Consider the following 19,171-nt stretch of genomic DNA (forward strand, 5'->3'; position numbering starts at 1 on the left):
CTGTTAAGACGAGGGTCATTCAGTGTGATAGTGACATGTTAGATTAAGCAATGTTATGTATAAGATACTGTGACATTAACACAAGTGCTACTTTTCCTCCTAGGGCTTGATTACGGGGTGTAATTGGAGGCTGCTCAACTACATCTGTAATTGTTGATTGTTACGTATCCTGAAGGCAAATTCTGTTTCTACTGTTGCACTAATTGAAGAACTTGGCCTGGACAGCATAGTATGGTATATATAGATATATATATATATATATATATATATATATATATATATATATATATACATTGCTTGCATCTACTGTTTTGTGTGGGCTTTGCATTCATCACTGGTTACATATTTCAAACCTTATGTGGTGTAAGTACTGGCATACATTATTGTGTAGTACTCAAATAAAGGTTATCTGTGTATGCATACCTGGATGTCGTGTCATGTCATATGAATTGTGGGTGGGTATATGTTTAATGTCAGTATTCTCATTTGTGGGAATGGTTGCCACACTACACATTTCACAGGTGGCAGTTAAAGGGCTTGTGGCTGAGGGATATACTTTGCACCCAGTACTTCCACACTACTTTTACACATGTATGGCTACTGATACCTGTTGTGTGTGTATATGTGTATATACCTATATATATCTCATATGGCTATATCTATATATATGTGTATATATATATATATATATATATATATATATATATATATATATATATATATATATATTTATTTATTTATTTATTGCAGTTGGTTTACCAGGATAGTCCATTGGGCCATAAAGAACCCGTTTTCAATGGAGTCCTGGGGAGAAAAGCTCCAAAACAAAATATACATTCAACAATTTTCATTAACAATCTAAGTACAGAGAGTTATTGGTACTATGTTGGCAGGAATAGCAAAATTTATCATATGTAGAGTAGCAGTCATAACAGTAAATACAATTAAGAAGTGAAACTACAAGTAATAGAGACAGATTAATAGTGATTAGAGAACAAACATAGTAGGTTCATAAAGTAGGATATGGTATTGTAGGAGATTTAGTAGAGTTAGTTATGTGGGGTGGGAACAAGAGCATTCCCACTGTGATGTTAGATGTAAGAAGAGAGACTATTTGAAGGTGGAGTGGTTAGAGGTGGTGCGAATTTGTGGTGGTAGGGAGTTCCAGAGGCGAGCGAGGCTGAAGGAAAGAAGGTTTTTTCCTGGTGGATAAGTAGGTTTATGCACTTCAAGTAGATTTTGATTGTTTGATCTTAGAACTCTGCTAGGTAGGTGCATTTTAAAGGCAGAGGAAAGGGAGGGACAGAGTGAGGGGTTTAGAATAAGCTTATGGGCTAGAGTTAGTTGAGTGTAAGTTAGTTGATTGGGAAGTTGAAGCCATTTTAGCTTATGGAGGGAGACACAGTGGTGAGTGGAGGACTTATGGCTGGTGGCGAATTTTGTTATAGCAGGAAGTAAGCTGTTTTTTTAATAAGGACTGAAGATTAGTTAGTAGTGGGGCACCATAGAGAAGGGAGGGGATAAGGAAGGAGGTAGAGAGAGAGATTTTAGTGTCAGATGTGAGGTAGGCTTTCTGTCTATAAAGCATGCCAAGTTTTTGATGTGTTTTTTTAATGTTTATTTGCAGGTGGGAGTTGAATTTAAGTAGGTTGTCAATTTGGACCCCAAGCAGTTTAGTTTCTGACACTATTTCTAGGGGTGAGTTGTTTTGACTAGTAATTGAGAATGTACTTATGTCTGGAGGAATAACTTTCGAAGGAGTAAATAACATTAATTTGGTCTTGGTGGCATTGAGAGCTAGATGATTACTTAGCATCCATTGCTCTGTGGAAGAGAAAGCATCTTGAGTAAGTTTTTGTAGTGTAGTGATAGAAGAGGCAGAACAGATGATAGTGGAATCATCTGCATATTGGATGATGCTAGAGAAAGGAATTGATTTGTAGAAGTCATTTATAAATATATTGAAGAGAAGAGGACCCAGTATGGAGCCTTGTGGCACTCCTGTGGGGGTACTAAGGAAAGAGGAGGTGGCTTTTTTCCATTTAACAGCTTGATTTCTGTTAGAAAGGTAACTAGAGAATCAGTTCAGAAAGGAGGAAGATAGGTGGAGTTTGGAAAGTTTAGTTAAGAGCAGGCTGTGTGAGATAGTGTCGAAGGCTTTGGAGAGGTCAAGAAGCAAAGTGGATACAATTTGTCCAGAGTCACGGGCTTTATTTACAGTTTCAAGGAAGGGGAGGAGGGCAGTCATAGTACTATGATTAGGTCTGAAACCATGCTGTGTAGGGGTAATGAGATGGTTGTCTAGGAGGTGAGGAAGAAGTTGAAGTTGGACACATTTTTCAAGGAGTTTTGAAATGGGGGACAGGATGGCTATGGGATGGAAATTGCTAATGTTATTGTTGTTACCCCCTTTGTGTAGAGGTGTAATAAAAGCTTGTTTCCAGATTTGGGGAACTGTGCATTCTTGAAGGGAGTGGTTAATTAAGATGCTAATGGGGTAGGCAAGAGTTTTAGCAGCTGCACTGAGAAAGTAAGAAGGGATATTGTCAGGAGCATTGGTACATGGTTTCAATTTCTGAAGAAGTTTCTTTATAGTAGATGTAGGTATAGGATTTAATGAGAAGAGGGTGCAGTCAGAAGGGGGGGGAATTTTGGGATAGTGGAGATGAGGATAGGGTTTGTGTGGAAGAGGGGGAAGAGGGGTTAGTGGGTGTGGAATAGGGTGTGGAAGTGGAGAGAGAGGTGTTTGAGAATGAAGAGGTCAATTTGGAGATGGAGTCGATAAAGAAAGAATTAAATTGTGTGGCTAAATCAAGTTCAGGAGCATTTGGGTCTGGGGTGGGAGTATCTGGTTTGCTGGGGTGGAGGAGAGTAGAGATCCCTTTCCAGAATTTTTGAGGGGTTTTTTTATTATCGTTTTGGAGTGTTGAGAAGTAGTTTTGACGATCAAAAGTAATCAGTTTCTTTGCTTTATTTCGGAGCATTTTATATTCGTTTAGGAGTGGTGGTGACTTATGTTTTTGGTAGTGTGCCCAGACTTTATCTCTTTGTCTCATGATAGCAAGGGTAGTTTTGGAGAGCCATGGGGCTGATTTGGTTTTTATTCTTTTTGTCCGTAAGGGAGCTTGGGAGTCTAGTAATTTTAAGAAAGTTGAGTTGAAATATGAGACTGCATTATCAAGAGGTAGTATTTTTAAACAATTCCAATTAATTGCTTGTAATGAGTTTGAAAAGGTTATTGGGTTGAAGTTTTTTTGGTCACAGAAAGTGATATAGTTATGGGTTCGTTGAAGGACAGTGGGAAGCCGGTGGGTAAAGGTGGGTGTGTGGTCACCAAGTGGGTCGGGAAGAGTGCCACTGTTGGTGAAATAGAGAGGATGGGAGACTAGAATTCAGTCCAATATACTCCCATTGGAGGGTTTTTTGGCAGGATGAGTTACTGAAGTGATCAGTTGTGAGAAATTATAGAGGTTGATGTTAGTGGGATTTGTAGGAGACTGGATAAGGGCCCAGTTAATGTTTACATCTCCTAGGATTATGGTTTCATTACTAATGTTAGCGGATAGCCAGGAAAGGATAAGTTCAAGTGTGGAGATATTATCCCCAGGGGGGATGTAAAGGGAAGCAATGCATATGTGTTTATGATTATTGATTTGTAGTAGGGTAAGGAGAAGTTCGGCGTTGTTAAAGTGTGGAATAGGCTTGTTGTAGGGAGTAACTACTAGGGAGGAAGAATATAGAAGGGCTACTCCTCCACCTTTTTTGTGAGGTCTGTCTTTTCGTATGATAGAGAAGTTTGGAGGAACTATTTCAGAGTCTCTAATGTGTGGTTTTAGCCAGGTTTCTGAAATAGTGAGGATGTCGGGCTTATTGTGTGTGAGCCAAGCATGAAGGTTTGGAACTTTGTTTACTATACTTTGAGAGTTTAAGGAAGTAAATAATAGGGATTTATTAATATTGGTTGTAGTGGTAGGGCCTGGATTAGGATGAATGTCTCCAGAGATGAGAGTGCTAATCAGATGTAGTATGGAATAGTTTCGGTGAGTAGTTAGCAAGGAGGTGAGATTGGGTTCTTTTGTGAATTGGAGGGCTTTGCTAGCAGTTATGGTAATAAAGTTAGCATGGTAGGAGATCGGTTTGTGTTGCAAATGATGGAGGTTTTCTGAGGGGAATAAATGGGGGGAAATAAGAGAGTATGAGGGTAAGAAAGGTGAGTTGTGAGAATTAGTTGTGTGAAAGGGTTGGGGGATGGTGGAAATAGTAGGCTGAGAAAGGTGGTAGACAGAGGATAAGGAAAAAAGTAGTAGTAGTGAAAGGAAGAGGAAGGATTGTTTGGAAGGCATGATGAGGACGAGTTAATAGAATAGTGGTATTTAAATAAAGAAGTATGATATATAGGGGGTAGTAAGTGTATAGGAACTAGATATAATTTAGGTAGAAGTTGGTGAATTAGAATATGAAATATGTAGAGTTGTTATGTAGTAGAGAAGATGTTTATAAATGTAAGAGAGATAAGTTAGTGAAAGAGTAGTTATGTTTAGAAGTATAAGATTGGTAGTGGAAACAGAGTAGAGATTTGAGTGGGTGTGTAGGAATCCTATGTTTTAGTGGGATAGCTGAGGTAGATAATTAGATGTAAATGTGGGCGGGGATAGGGAGGTGTGGTTATTGGGTGTAAGTATTTGATTGGATAAGAGTTTTAGAGGGTGTGTCTATGGGAGAAATAAAGGTAGGTGCACTGGGGGTGGGTGGGATTTGGGGGTAGGGTAGGGGAGCAGAGTGAGCCCGCCGGGCGAACGGAGCGGGAAGAACCAAAGAGGTCCAGAGAGGAACCGGAGTCAGTCAGTAAAAGGAGGTATACTGAAGGGTAAATAGAAAGGAAGAAAGACCTGGAGTGTTGGATGAGAATGAAGTATGAGAAACAAGAGAGAGAGAGATTAGGAAAAGAGAAGTTACAGCTAGAGTAGGCTAGAGGAGTTTGGGAGATGCAGTGAAAGGGGAGAAGGTTAGGGTCTAAGAGAAAAACATGAAAACTTGCAGAGAAGTTTATGTGAGGGAGGGTGTTATCAAGTGTGTGAAACAGAGACAGGACTTGTACCGCTTAGGATATCCTTGGGGCAGTACTTGGAGTAAAGAGGGCAGCTGGTGTGGATGGATGGGGGGGGAGCTAAGGCTGCTGGCTGTCCTGGCAGGCTAGAGTGCTACAAACAGCTATCAAGGCTGAAAACATTAAGTAATAAGTGTGCAGCAGCAGATAAACATACTTCCACAATTCCACTTGGTAAGATGTCCGGAAAACAATGGGGAATGAGGCCACTGAGAAGCTTGCTATGGATGTTTGCTATTTAGCTTGAGCAATTACGGAAGCTGAGTTCCGAAGGTAGGTTGGAGGTATCCTCGAGGGCTTACTCGCAGGGGTAGCTCAGGGCAGAATGCTATAAATAGAGTAGAGAGTTTAGAAAAAAAAAAAAAGTAGTGTTAGATACAATTAAAGCATAACTTGCTTTTAAACATAATGAAATGTAGTAAAATATAACACATTTACAAGTACTAGCAGTAGAAGCAGTTATAAAAATGAATAGTGCGTTTCTAAGTCAGGTAAGTTAGCCAGCAAGTTCCATAACATAGTAATCAATAGAACACAATACACATTAATAATTCAGCTGATAGTCTTTGAAGACCCTCGTACTTTGTAAGTAGGAGTAGAATCACCTAGCACATGGCATTGGCTGAGTATGTATATCGCAAATATTCTTAATATATATGGTACATCAGTGCATCAGTGCCTCAGAAACGCAAAAGACACTACATCTATATAAAACAGTAGCAGTTCCCGCCATGAAATTAACTGTAGAATGCAGTCATCAGAAAAACGCCAAAAAAGGTGAGGTTATAGCAGGGTTCACAAATGAGGCACCTTGCGAATGCCTATATATATATATATATATATATATATATATATATATATATATATATATATATATATATATACCAAAACCAAACTGTAGGTGTGCGTATCCAACCTTGGTGCACGGAAAACACTGAATACTCGATCCAAATCCACTTCCAGCACTCTAAAAGAGAGGCACCACGAGAGTAAAAGCCTTTATTGCTTCACAGACTGCCCCACAGACCAGTTTCACTTACAAAAGCGCCATCAGTGTACATCCAAACTTTCGTACATCCTGTTTATATTAACCAGCATTTAAAGTGACAGTACCAAAATGCACTTAGTGACATTACTCAATAATTTATATAACAAATAATAAATGTTAATCTAATACACATTTTTCTTTGCCACTTAATAAAGCCTATAGATGTTAAGAGGTAATGCATTATTCCTATACCAAAAAATCCACCACACAAGTAGTTAACATTCAACTACCTGCCTAATATACATTTAAATAAATAAATGAATAAATGCATAACTACCTATCTTTATTACTAAACAGATGAAAATCATCTTATATACTATTAATACCAAAACTACTGAATAATTCTATAATATTGTTCCCAGTAGCTACACCTGTGATAAACCCAATAAATCAATAAACCACTAGTGACCTATTCCTAAACCTACCAATGATCAGAACATAGATGGATGGTGAATTTGGGGGCTTTGTTTAAACTGGGTCTTAATTATCATTGGTTTAGTGATAAATCACTTTGTGTATGGAGTGCAGGGTCCTGAGTTCAAGCCTTAGAGAGGCAGTTTATTTTGTTGCTGGGCAGAACATGGGCCGTTGGATACAGAGTGATTAAGGCACTTTAAAGCAGTTGTAAGCGGGTTTGCGTTGGTTTGCGTGACGGTAAGCACTGCTAACCTCTGGTTACAGTTTCTTACACTGAGTTAGCTTCTACTTTGCTTAATCTGTGTAGGCAATGCTTACCCCCATGCAAACACACTTAAACATCCTTACTGCTGCTTATTTGTGCTTAAACCTGCTTATTAGTGCTTTATTCATTATGACACTGACATTTCACATGTGCATTTGGTGCAGTACTCCATTTCACATTTAAATGTTATTATGTTGGTTATACGGCAAAAAGATGTAAAAAATATGTTCATGTACAGATTTCACATGGAAAATGATATGTGCTGCAGTGGGACTCGAACCAGGAATGCCTGTTCATTAGGCGGGTGCTCTAACCACTACACTATTGCTGTGTTGCTTCATTTGCATATATATTCCTTGTTATCCTCTTCAGCCTTTTCAGCTCCTTTAACCATAGCTAAGCTATGGGCACACCCGTGCACCTACAGTTAGCTGTACTCGGGGTTTTAAAAAAATAAATAAAAGGGTCTCTTCATTTTATTTAAATGTACTGTTGCTGTTGAACACATGGAGACTGTTGGGGATATGCAGACACCTATGAGCAGTCTCACTCATTTATTTACACTTTCTTCTGTTCTACTTTGCAGGGGAGTGTTTATTCTGAGAGCTCTGCTCTCAGATATGCCCCCTGCACTCGTCCACACTCAGTGTAAGATTTGGAGCTCAGGCTCCGCACCTTCATTAATATGCATGGCACACTGCCGTCCTCCTCTTAAACTGACGCTTTCGTGCAGGACTAGATTAGTCCTGCACAGAAGATTAGTAAATCTGGGTGTATATCTATTACAAAATCTGATTAGTTGTTTATTTCTTTTCATCCTAGATCTTTGGGACTATCTGTATCCAAGCAGACTATTTCTTCTTGTATTTGTATGGCTATTTCCTTTTGTTACACTTTTCATGGCAACAGCCTTTCTTCTTCATTTAAGGCTCATTCTACTAGAGTTGTGGCTTCTGGTGCTTTTGTCAAGTGTTTAGATATTAACTCTATTCTTGTAGCCCCTACCTTGACTTCTGTGCATACCTTTACCAGGCACTACAAGTTGGATGGTATCTCTAGAGCTAGGTCTGGTTTTGCTACTGCCATTCTTCATGGCTTTTTAGGAGACTCTTCTGCTCCTTCCTCCTCCCAGGTTTCCTCTTCAGCTTTGGCACTCTCCCATCTGTGAAGAATACTGCAGCAGCGAATGTTAGGACATAGTGCAGTTGCATAAAATCATACCATAACAGTAGATATCCTTGCCTTTACTGCTGCAGTATTCCCTCCTTCCTTCCATCCATCTAGTCCTTTGCCTTCCTGGATGTACAGTTTACCTCTTGGGTTCCTTGGACTGGTGTTCCTACTGGGGCAATCAGTTCTGTAGATGGTATACTTGAACATCACCTTTATGCTCTGTACTATACAAGAAGCATTTGTATGACATCTGGCATACCTTAAAGCAACAGTAGGTTTTGGTAGACTGGCCAGATGTCAGGCTTCTATGGCAGGGAATCCTATCTGTGAAGAAGATTGCAGCAGTGAAGGCAAGGACATCTACTATTATGGTAAGATTTTACACAACTGTACTTTCTTAACATGGAAGACAGTTTTACTGGTTGCTCTGACCTCTGCAAGAAGAGTTTCTGAGTTGCAACTCTTGTGGTGAGTCAACTCTGTCCTTACACGGAGACAGGGTTTCTTTGAGAACTAATCCTTTTCTGCTAAAGTGGTATTCAAGTTTACTTTAAGCCAAAGTATCCATCTCCCCATTTTCTTTCCTAAACCTAAAAATGAGGGAGAAAGAATGCTCCATAAGTTGGATGCCTACAGACAACTCACATACTATCTTGACAAAACTAAATCTTTCAGATCTTTAGATCATTTGATCTTTTCTTGTGAAGTTAAGAAGAAGGGTCAACCTATATCAAAACAGACCTTTTCCAAATTGTCTAAGGCTACTTCCTTTTGTTATACTTGCAACAACAAAACTATTCCAGGTAGGGTTAGGTCCCACTGTACCAGGGTCTTGGCTTCATCTATGGCTTTTTGGAAAAAACTGGATTCTAGAAGTATTGTAGAAGTTGCAACCTGGTCCTTTGTACATACTTTTACAAGACAATATAAACTTGATTCCTTCTCTAGGTCTAGATCAAGTTTGCTAGGACCATTCTCCAGGGGCTCCTTCTACCTCCCAAATGCAGTTAGCTAGGACAATCTACTTATATAGTTAATGCCACTGCAGCAGTAATTAATATGATGAACAAAGTATAGTTGTATAGGTAAACTTACTATAACAGTAGATGGTTGAATGATCATTGCTGCAGCAGGCACTCCCTCCTGCATCTCCCTTATTTTTTGGTGTGTTTACTTACATAACTGTATTTCAGATTTGTGCTTACTTATTTTGTGATTACAAAGTACATCTGTATCAAAAGTTGTGGTGTTACTCTATATATTCTGTGGTCTATATTTACTTCTACCTTTTCTTATCCTTGTGGCTTTTTGATAAATAAACTCAAGTTAAAACTGGTTAATGAAGAAAAGCAGTTTGTGAAATGTTAAGGATGAAAACTGGCCCAGGTGATATGATCAGTATTCAGCAAAGTGAAATTAAGTCAACAATAAATTCAGTCAGAACTGTTGTAACACTGTTTTAGCTGAACACTATTCTTTCTCATGCAGATTATTATTTAAGAAAAGTTCACCCAAAAGTGAAGCTTCATTTTCACCTACAAGGTCAGATGACAATACAAACAGTGCTGGAGAGAAATTGAAAGATGTTATATGGGAGGTGAGTTGAAATCAAACTTTTATTAGTAAGTTGGTCAGTGAGAATAGTTCTTAGGACTGCTACTGGCACTCCATCCACTACCATTGTCTGCAGCTTCAGGAACCTGTAGTCTTTCTTTAAGTTGGATCTCAGCAGCACAGTGGCAGCATTCATAATACTTTAGTTTCTTTCTACTTATTGGTATTATTTGTGATGTGGTCTAAAGTTCTGTGTCCTCAGGTATCCTCCTTTATGGGAACAAAAGACAGTCTGTTGCTGCAGTTGTATTAGGCAAGGCAGAATGAGTCCTATATGAAAGCAACATTGTCAGATGCCATCTCCAGTTGTCCTCACTATGAAATTATGGTTGATTACTCATATTAGGTTTCTCTTCATGAGTAGTTGTGAGTTCATCCAGTTTAAATATTTCCATTTAATTTCAAATGAAAACTTTTCCTTATTTTAATTTCTAACAGAAACATTTAATTGTGCTTCATTTAGGCAGAGATGTTTTTTCTTTTATCAGATATAATGATTTGTTGCTGACCTAGAGGCACAGAGACAAAGCATCTAATCTAATGTTGTCAATCTTCACTTAATCCTTGACTATTAGTTCAGTTCCAAATCTCAGAACCGACTTGGCCATTACTCCATCTTGCTTCTTTCAAAAACTCTTGAGCTTAGCTCTACCCAGACTGCTCCTCTCAAGATTAATCTCGATTTCCACTTCAAGTGCCAGACACTTTCCTCTCCTATCAGCTCTCAAGCTAGCAATTTCTTAAATTTGTGAGTCTTATTTAGCATTTTTAATAATTTTCTTCTCATATTTATTCTTTTAGATCCTTTGTAGTTACTCAGCTCCTCTTCTTCACTTAATTGCTGTGTGTCCTTTTCATGGTATACCATCGCTGGTAGACTCCCTCCCTGTTCCTCTATTGATTTGGTAATCTTCTGTACTATTGCTGGTACTTTCCCATTTCCTTTTCCTTTCCATTTCCTTTACCATTATGGTAACTCTTTGATATCATTGTTGGTCCGCCTATACAAAAACAAAAAATATATATATATATATATATATATATATATATATATATATATATGCTTTCTCTTTACCCCCCCCCCCATAATGTGTTTGTGTTTGTGTTTCATTGACATGGCTGAAAAGGCTAAAGGTGCTTCTGGCTTCAAGAGATGCCAGTAGTGCAACTACAGACAACTAAATTCTGATGGTCGTGACTGGATTTTGCCACTGGGCCCTTGTAGAGAGAAAGAATAAGTTGATTCTCAAAGGCTTGATAAAATCTAGGTTTGATGAGGCTATATCTGTGACTTCTAAAATGGATATACGTTCCCCTTCCTCCTCTTCCTCTAGGCATGAGAGGTCAAAAAAGAGAAGCTACTTAGTTTTTTTACTTTCCTCGGAACCGCCAGTTAAAAAAGTGAAGCAGTTTCCACAGCTTCCACAGAACTGTTGGGAGAGAAACTGTCTTTACTGGTGCCATTGGTACTGATTTCCACACCAATAATTGCAGTGCCCACTCCTTCCTCAGCTCACACCACTTCACACTCCTCCGTTCCACCATTCTTGGAACCAAAGGAATTTTCTTTCAAGGACTTACCTTAAACTAGATACTCCCCAAGAACTGATCCCTTTGTGGACCAACCACCAAGTCCCTTTTTGCATAGACCTCAGTCCCCATCAGTCTACTCGGTCCATTGCACAAGAGCTTCATGGAATCCAATGTTTTGAGACTGCTAGATCAGCTCCTGGTGGAGAGGGGATTAGCTACTTCCTCAGTTCCTAGCAATCTGGCTCTAGAACCTTACATATTTCTCACCAGACTGTTGTTCCTCCTCTGACTGGGCCTTCGTAATTCCCAGTTCCGACAGTCCTAGTATCGACTGTATCAGTGCCAGTGAGAGCTTTGTCTCCGATGCCAGTAACTACCCTGAGATCTTTGGTTCGGTTGGAACTGGAGACCTCTCGGGGTTGAGGCTTCAATGTCGGTTCTGGAGAGTGCTGTTCAACTCTGACTTTATCTGAGCCATTCATGCTTCTTGGGGCTTTGGCACACATAAATTCCACTCTGGCTACAGGCTTGGGGATGGTTCCCTCTGTGCAGGATGGGACCACAGTTTTAAAGGAGTCTATTTAGATTCTAGGCTCCCATTCCTCAATGGGTGACCTGCTTTCTGGGTCATGGAGATGGCTTTGTCCACTGCAGACTCACAGTTGATTCCTCTTTTGTTGGAACAACCCCCTGGTCCTTCCCCTCACCCAGAGCTCCCTCTGACTTGGGACTGCAAGCACAATGACCTCAAGATTCAACCGTGCTGGTTATGTCCTCTTCAGACACCTCCCCAGCCAGTTCCTCCAAGGAGGTACCCCGGAAGAGAAAGTGCAAGAGGAAGCACTTGGACTCCCCTGAAGTGTCTTTCACAGAAGATACTGACTTTGATGAAGGGGAAGGTTCCCAAAGGTCACCTCCAGAAGATGTCTCCTTTGGTGACATTTTATAGATCCTTAAACAGATGGGTGGCTGGACTTCCCAACAACCTTCTTCAGAGTAGTTAGTATACCTAGAAACTTTCTGTGCCTAACCATCTACTGCTTGAATTTCTCCACCTGCTGATTATCTCTTTAAACTGATTGCTCAGTGAGCCTGGAAGATTCCTGAACTCCATCAAGCCAATCTCTAAAAGACCAGATTGCATATTATCAGCTCCCATGGATCACCAGCATTGGGCTGAAGGGGTGTCAGTGGATACCATGGTGGTTGCAGCAGCTACCAAAAAGGAACTTGCTGATGAATGTCCTACTATTCATCCTCCTAACAAGGAGTCTACAATGATGGATAGATTCAGGAACTGTGTATATGCTTCATTGACCTTTGTGCTTAGGTCCTTGAATTTCATGGCACATTTACCAGGCTTCAAAGAGATCTGATAAAGGAGCTATCAGATACTTTGACAGAAACCATAGCTGAGGGAGTTCAAGCAAAAGTAGCTTCCCAGCTGGCAACCCTCAATTCAATTTGTAATTCATCTATGAAGCTCATCACACACACAGCTGAAGGGACAGCCAGGGCTGCGGGTTCTGGTGTAGCTCTGTGACGACACACCTGGATGTGCTTGTGTGACTTTGCAGAACCATTTAAGTCTTCTTTTGTCAATGCTCCTTTTGACAGAACATCCCTTTTTGGACCCAAAGTTAAAGACACCTTTACTAGATATGAGAAAGATGGAAAGACACATTCTGCTGTGGGTATACACTTTTCTACTTCCCAATGGCTCCCCTCAAGGAACCAGAGGAGTGGAAGGCTATGGTTCAAAAAGTCCCAAGGGCCTTGCCAGAACTCACAGAGCAGCAACTCCCCCCCCCCCCCCCGGGGCAAAGGAGGGAGTTATAATGGAAGATGCCACACCAGAAGCACAGGTGGCATGCAAAATCAAAGTTCCAGGTATTTTTCCCTGGAAATTCCTATCAGCGCTCCTGAACAGTGGCCCAATTGCCATCCTCTGGAGGCAGTTGGGGGATGACTCTCCCTGCACCTACCTGCCTGGGTAACCATAACAATGGACAATTGGGTGCAGAGGATCATAATCAGAGGTTATCATATTCCCTTCTCCAACCAACCCAAGAAACTCAAGAGAATCCAGGATGTTCCACCCAGTCACAGGGATGTGACAGTAGTAGAAATTCAAAAAACGCTTGACAAAAGAGACATGCAAACAGTCCCACCAGACGAGATAGGATCCAGAGTTTACTCAAGATTCTTTTTAATGCCAAAGAAGACGGAGGACTGGAGACTAATTTTGAATCTCAGTGCTTTGAACAAGTCAATTCAAAATACCAAATTTCAGATGATCACAGTTCATTCTATTCTCCTGTTCTTAGGAAAGGATGATTGGATGTGCTCAATAGATCTTCAGGATGCATATTATCATATAAAAATAGACAAATGCTCCAAAAGATTCTGCACTTCTGGCTGGAAGCCAGTCATTACCAGTTCAGAGCCATGTCCTTTGGCCTCACCAAGCCCCCAGGGTGTTCGCAGCTCACTTCAAACTGCAAGGTTTCCATGTGCTTCCATACTTAGACAACTGTCTCGTTACTGCAACCTCCAGGCATCTACTGCTACAAGCAAGGGATTATGTCCTTCAAACTTGTTTCTCACTAGGGATTACTGTAAACTACAAAAAATCCCATCCAACACAGCATTTAGAGTAAATAGGAGTGGTGTTGCAAACAGACACTTGCATCACGTCTGTTCCTCAAGAAAGACTTTAAAGAATAAAATCTCAAGACAGCCAGATGATTCACAGCAGAACAGTGACTGCAAGATTGGTACTTCATGTTTTGGAATCTATGGTGACCTCCATTACCTTAGTTCCCCTTGCCAGGTTTCACATGTGAATCCTTCAATGGCTCCTGGCGTCACAATGGTCATTAATGATGCAACCGATGTTGCTTCAAATTCAGATCAATTTATGCAAAAAAGGACATGAGTTGGTGGCTCCAGTCCAATGACATTCTACTGGGCCCCCCTTTGACCCTCCACTACCCCAAGCCATAGTGACCATGGACACATCCTGGTGGGAGGGCATTATCTGGGAAAGACAGTCCAAGGCACTTGGTCCCATTTGGAAGCCAATTTGCAGATCAGTGTTCTAGAGATGAGGACAATGTTCCTAGTGTTGCAAGCATTCCAAGATACCCTCCCCTCGGGAATGATTGGGATCCAAACAGACAGCATGTCAGTGGTTTGGTACATCAGCAAATAAGGAGGAACCAGATCTTACTCTCTTTGTTGAGAAGCTCTCAGGGTTTGACAAGGGGCAATCTTAACCGACTGCTTTCTGGTTGCAATGCATATTCTCAGGAGCTCCAACATGCTTGCGGACAAATTGAGCAGGAGTATCGTAATGCCTCACGAGGGGTCTCTCAATCCTTTGGTGGCAGAAAAGATATTCCGTTGATGGAGCCAGCCTTGCTGCAGTCTCTTTGCATCTCCTCTGAAAAACAAATGCAGCAGCTACTTTGCCCTGATCGCCCCTCCGGCGGAGTCACTGAGAATTTCTTCTGCACAATTGGCCCCCCAGTCTCCTGTATGTCTTTCCCCAATTCCACTTATATCACAGTTTCTAAAGAAAGCCAACAGGTTGAAAAACATGATAATCCTCATTGCTCCCTTCTGGCCTTGTCAGATATGGTTTATATGGTTTCCCTTTCTGTGGCCTCAACTAATTCAAGATCCATGGACTCTGGACCCAGCTCCAGATCTGTTATCCCATCCAGAGGGACTCATTCGGCCAAATCTTCAGAATCTCAATGTCACTGCCTGGCTTCTCCAGTTCCAATAATTGCCAGGCATACTAGGTGTACTGCCCCAGTTCAACAAATTGTTTTAGCCTCAAACAAACCTTTGTCTAGACGTTTATACAGCAGCAAGTGGCAAAATTTTTTAAATGGGCTTCAGACAGTAATCTCGACCCATATTCGGTACCAGATCATAAGGTCTTGGAATTTTTAGCATCGCTTTTTGATGCAGGGGCATCCACCTCAACTGTACGAGTTCATCTAGCTGCAATTTTGAATTTGCATAATTGTCTAAATGATACAGCTCTAATGTCGTACAAACTGTGTAAAGCCTTTCTGAAAGGAGCCCTATTGCTGAGAGCTCCATATAAGGATCCATCTGTACTTTGGGACTTGAATCTGGTGCTACAATCTTTAATTAATTCCCCATTTGAACCATCCATAAACTGCAATTTGAAGTATTTATCCTGGAAAACCACTTTTTTGGTTGCTATTACTTCTGCTAGGAGAATATCTGAGTTACAGGCCTTATCTTGCAAGCATCCTTACTGAATCTTTTATAAGGACAGGATATCTTTGTGAACAAATCCATCCTTTTTACCAGAAGTAGTAGCTGACACTAATATCAATCAGACTATACACCTTCCTGTATTTTTTCCCAAATTTTTGAACAAAGGCGAATATTGTTTGCATTTGTTAGATGTTCACAGACAATTACGTTTTTACCTGCACTGAACAAAGGAATTCAGAAAATCTGATCAGTTGTTTGTTTCATTCTCTTCTGCTACTGTGGGCAAACCAGTTTCTAAGGTTATTCTAACTAGATGACTCAAGGACTGCATAAACTTCATTTATAACAAAAGGAAAGTGCAACTGCCAGGACCTGCAAAGTCACATTCTACAAGAACATTAGCCACTTCTGCAGTCTTCTATAGTTTCTGCAGATGATATATGTGCAGTGGCTACATGGGCATCCTCGCATACTTTTATTGCTCATTACAAGCTGGATCTGGTCTCTAGGGAATGGGGATCCTTTGGTTCAATGGTGCTCAGGAATATTCTTCCATGAAACCTCCCAAGATTTTGGTAGCTGGGGACTCTGTCCTACAGAAGATTGACAACATCAGATGAAGAAGTTATGTTGTACCATAACATTCCATCTGTGTTGTTGATCTTCACTTATCCTTGCCATCTCCACCCTACTTCCCCCAGCCTTTTGGGCTACATGGTGGAACAGATCTATCCCAACAGATTGGATTATTCCTTTTTGAATACAGATATAGTTTCTGATCTGTTATTTCTTGTCTGTCACTATGTTATGCAAACTCGAGCTGTGGTAATCATGAGTGGAGCATTGTGGGTAGAACTAAGTTTGAGAGTTTTTGGAAGGTGCAAGCTGGAGTAAGGGCCGAGTCAGTTCCGAGATTCGTAAGTGAACCCACAGTCAAGGATAAGTGAAGATCGACAACACAGATGGAACATTATGATAAGATATAACTTATTTTTTTCACCATCAGAGGTCCTGCTGAAATGAGCCATTCAGGCACTGGAAAGTCTGCCAGGAGGGGAGGAAAGAGAGGCTTAGCCTACTCTTCTGCCCTGGGAGAAAACTGAAGATGGGGGGTGGGGTTCTGCAGTACTAGTGCTGACATCTCCTTTAGGGAACAGGTATGTATTGGAAGATGCAAAAGCATAAGTTAAAGAGAGTGGGACTCAGGCATAGAGACGTGCCGACATGAATATGTAACACAGCCAGCAGCATGGAGCCCCACTGATGTGTAGGACTCAGGTGTGGAGATGTTCCTTACATGAATGTGGAACACAGCCAGCATGGAGCCCCACTGACATGTGGGACTCAGGTATGGAGATGTTCCTTACATGAATGTAGAACACTGCCAGCATGGAGCACCACTGATGTGGGACTCAGGAGTAGAGAAGCTCTTTACACAGATGTGGGACCCTGCCAGCACAGAACCCCACTGACATGTGAGACTCAGACGTGGAGATGTTCCTTACATGAATGCAGAACTCTAACACAGCTGCTGGCTCCTGACCTCGCAGGATCACCCCTTCCTTAAGGGACTTGTAGAAGAGTCTGGCTCCCAACATACCCTGGGCAAGGATCCTGTGCATTCCCTATGTCTTGCTTACCATCAGTGACTCATTCTCTGCCTCCCTTACTTCCTCGGCTGTTATCACATCATCTGTCTAGCCACGCTATCTGACCCTCCAATGTAGGTAGATCTCTCAGTTTCCTCTCATTTACAGGAACTGCCCCCTTTTTTTAATTATTTTTTTTCTTCTGTTGCCAGATGACCACCAGCCATCCCACCTTTGAGAGCCATCATACAGGCCATCAGGAATTTTGCGGCTGGGTTTCCAAACCCCAGCTGTAGTATATGATATTAGCATTCACATCACAGCAGGAGCATTTATCCTCCACTGGTGTATACATGCACCGACACACACACACAGACACACACACACACACACACACACACACACACACACACACACACAACTCTACAAGGGCTACCATTACTGACTTGGATAACCAAGTTCACATTCCCTGTTCTACAACCACTGCTGTTAGGAAGGCGTCTACTTGCATGGGAGCAGTTTGGCTAACTAGGACCACCATTTCTCATCCCCTAGGATGGACAAGCCATCATAATCCACTCAGTGCTATATTTTTACTGCCAATCTGTTCAGCACCTGAGACGCTAGTGGAATTCAAGTCATATGGGTTACAATCTTGTCTTCAACCCTTTATACCACAGGTTTGCCTCATTTGGTTCATAAATAATGAATGGCTCATATTGAAAGGACGGTCATTGTCAAGAATTCTAATCAAAAATGCACACTAAATATTGCATTTCTGTTGTTCATATTCTATACTGCAGAAAGTGTGTTTTAATTGCAGGAGTGTACTGCAAGTTTAATTACTATAAATCTATATTCTCTGTGACTGTAGACAGAACCCTTTAAAGTCACACCCATGCTTGACACTACCTAGGGGCAGCAGTCTATTGTCCATATCACCTATCTCCTAGTTTCTTTTGCTTTTGGTGCATACTACACACCTAGTCCTCTACCATCTGCTCACTACTGTAAGTGAATCTCCATTAGTCAGATTGGAGATCTGAGCTCATAATGGAATATAAAGTCATTATCATTTTTGGGAGAAAGTTATTTGAGATTAGCACTCTGGAATAACATGCTACCCAATCTCCAAGCTCCTTCCAGTCCATATCTCTCAACTATGTAGATTTTTGCATAATATCCAGATTTTTGCCTCATATTTTTAGTCTGCTCCGCATAAATTTTGTGGTTTTGTGGCAAATCACTGAAGAGTGAAGTTACTAAATAATGACACACATTTGCTTTTCAGGCATTATATCTTTCAGAAAATGCATGCTAACATAAAACCTGTTATTCTAGCACTTTATAATTTTACAGCAACACTATTTAAAATGCATCCCTGTTTTGGGCCTTAGTCCCCCCATTATTTTAGACTTTGTCTAAATTTCTTGAGCTGAGAGGTTTACTGATATGTCGCCCACTCCTTCTTCTCTACATTTATACTTCACTAGCTACACCTCCTGACACTTTTTACCCTGTCCCAACTTTCACCGTTATTTTCATTATGGCAACAACCATAGCCACATCCCCTTGTCATTAATCTGTTACCTATTATTGCACTTCATCGTATTAAAGACACACTGTCTAAAGCTAACAGCCCCCATCCCCCTCCTGCCTAAACATTCATTATTCCTATAGCACTCTGTATAACTCGTCCTGCACCCTGCTCTTCTGCTTGAACCTCCATCATACTTTCTCCCTGTTTCAGCTACAAGCAGCCAGACTACTGCACACTAAGTATAACACCTCCCCACTTTTCATTCTAGTCCCAGCTGTCAAAGACTGTCCCTGCCCTCCTCCACTTTTCCTCCTTGCCTTTTTCCAATGGTAACTTCCTAATTCCTCATCACCCAACTTAACTGTAACAGACACCTGACCTCTCCACTATCTCTCTGTCTCTCTTTTCATTGGCCCTCTTCACTCCAATATGCTCTGCCTCCTACCACTCGCTTTCCTTTTATTACTCTTCTCTATGATCCCCTCCTACCACTGTACCTTCATATCTGCCTCTCTCACAACTCCCAACCAACAAACATATTCCTATAAACATACTTCACTATACTCTACCATCATTCCATTGCTCTTCAACCTAACTTTTGCTCATCTACTGAAATCACTGTACC

General features: G+C 41.0%; 1 protein-coding gene across 1 annotated transcript in view; it reads left to right on the forward strand.

Annotated features, from left to right (window-relative positions):
• Nucleotides 1–19,171, forward strand: part of KCTD19 (potassium channel tetramerization domain containing 19) — a 955,229-nt gene that overhangs the window by 682,027 nt on the left and 254,031 nt on the right. Inside the window, 1 exon segment of the mRNA XM_044079536.1 lies at nucleotides 9,499–9,607. Coding sequence (XP_043935471.1) covers nucleotides 9,499–9,607 — 109 coding nt within the window.

This window comes from Protopterus annectens, chromosome 8.part0, assembly GCF_019279795.1.
Source record: "Protopterus annectens isolate FY-2018-M chromosome 8.part0, PAN1.0, whole genome shotgun sequence".
In the NCBI taxonomy this organism is placed as follows: Eukaryota; Metazoa; Chordata; order Ceratodontiformes; family Protopteridae; genus Protopterus; species Protopterus annectens.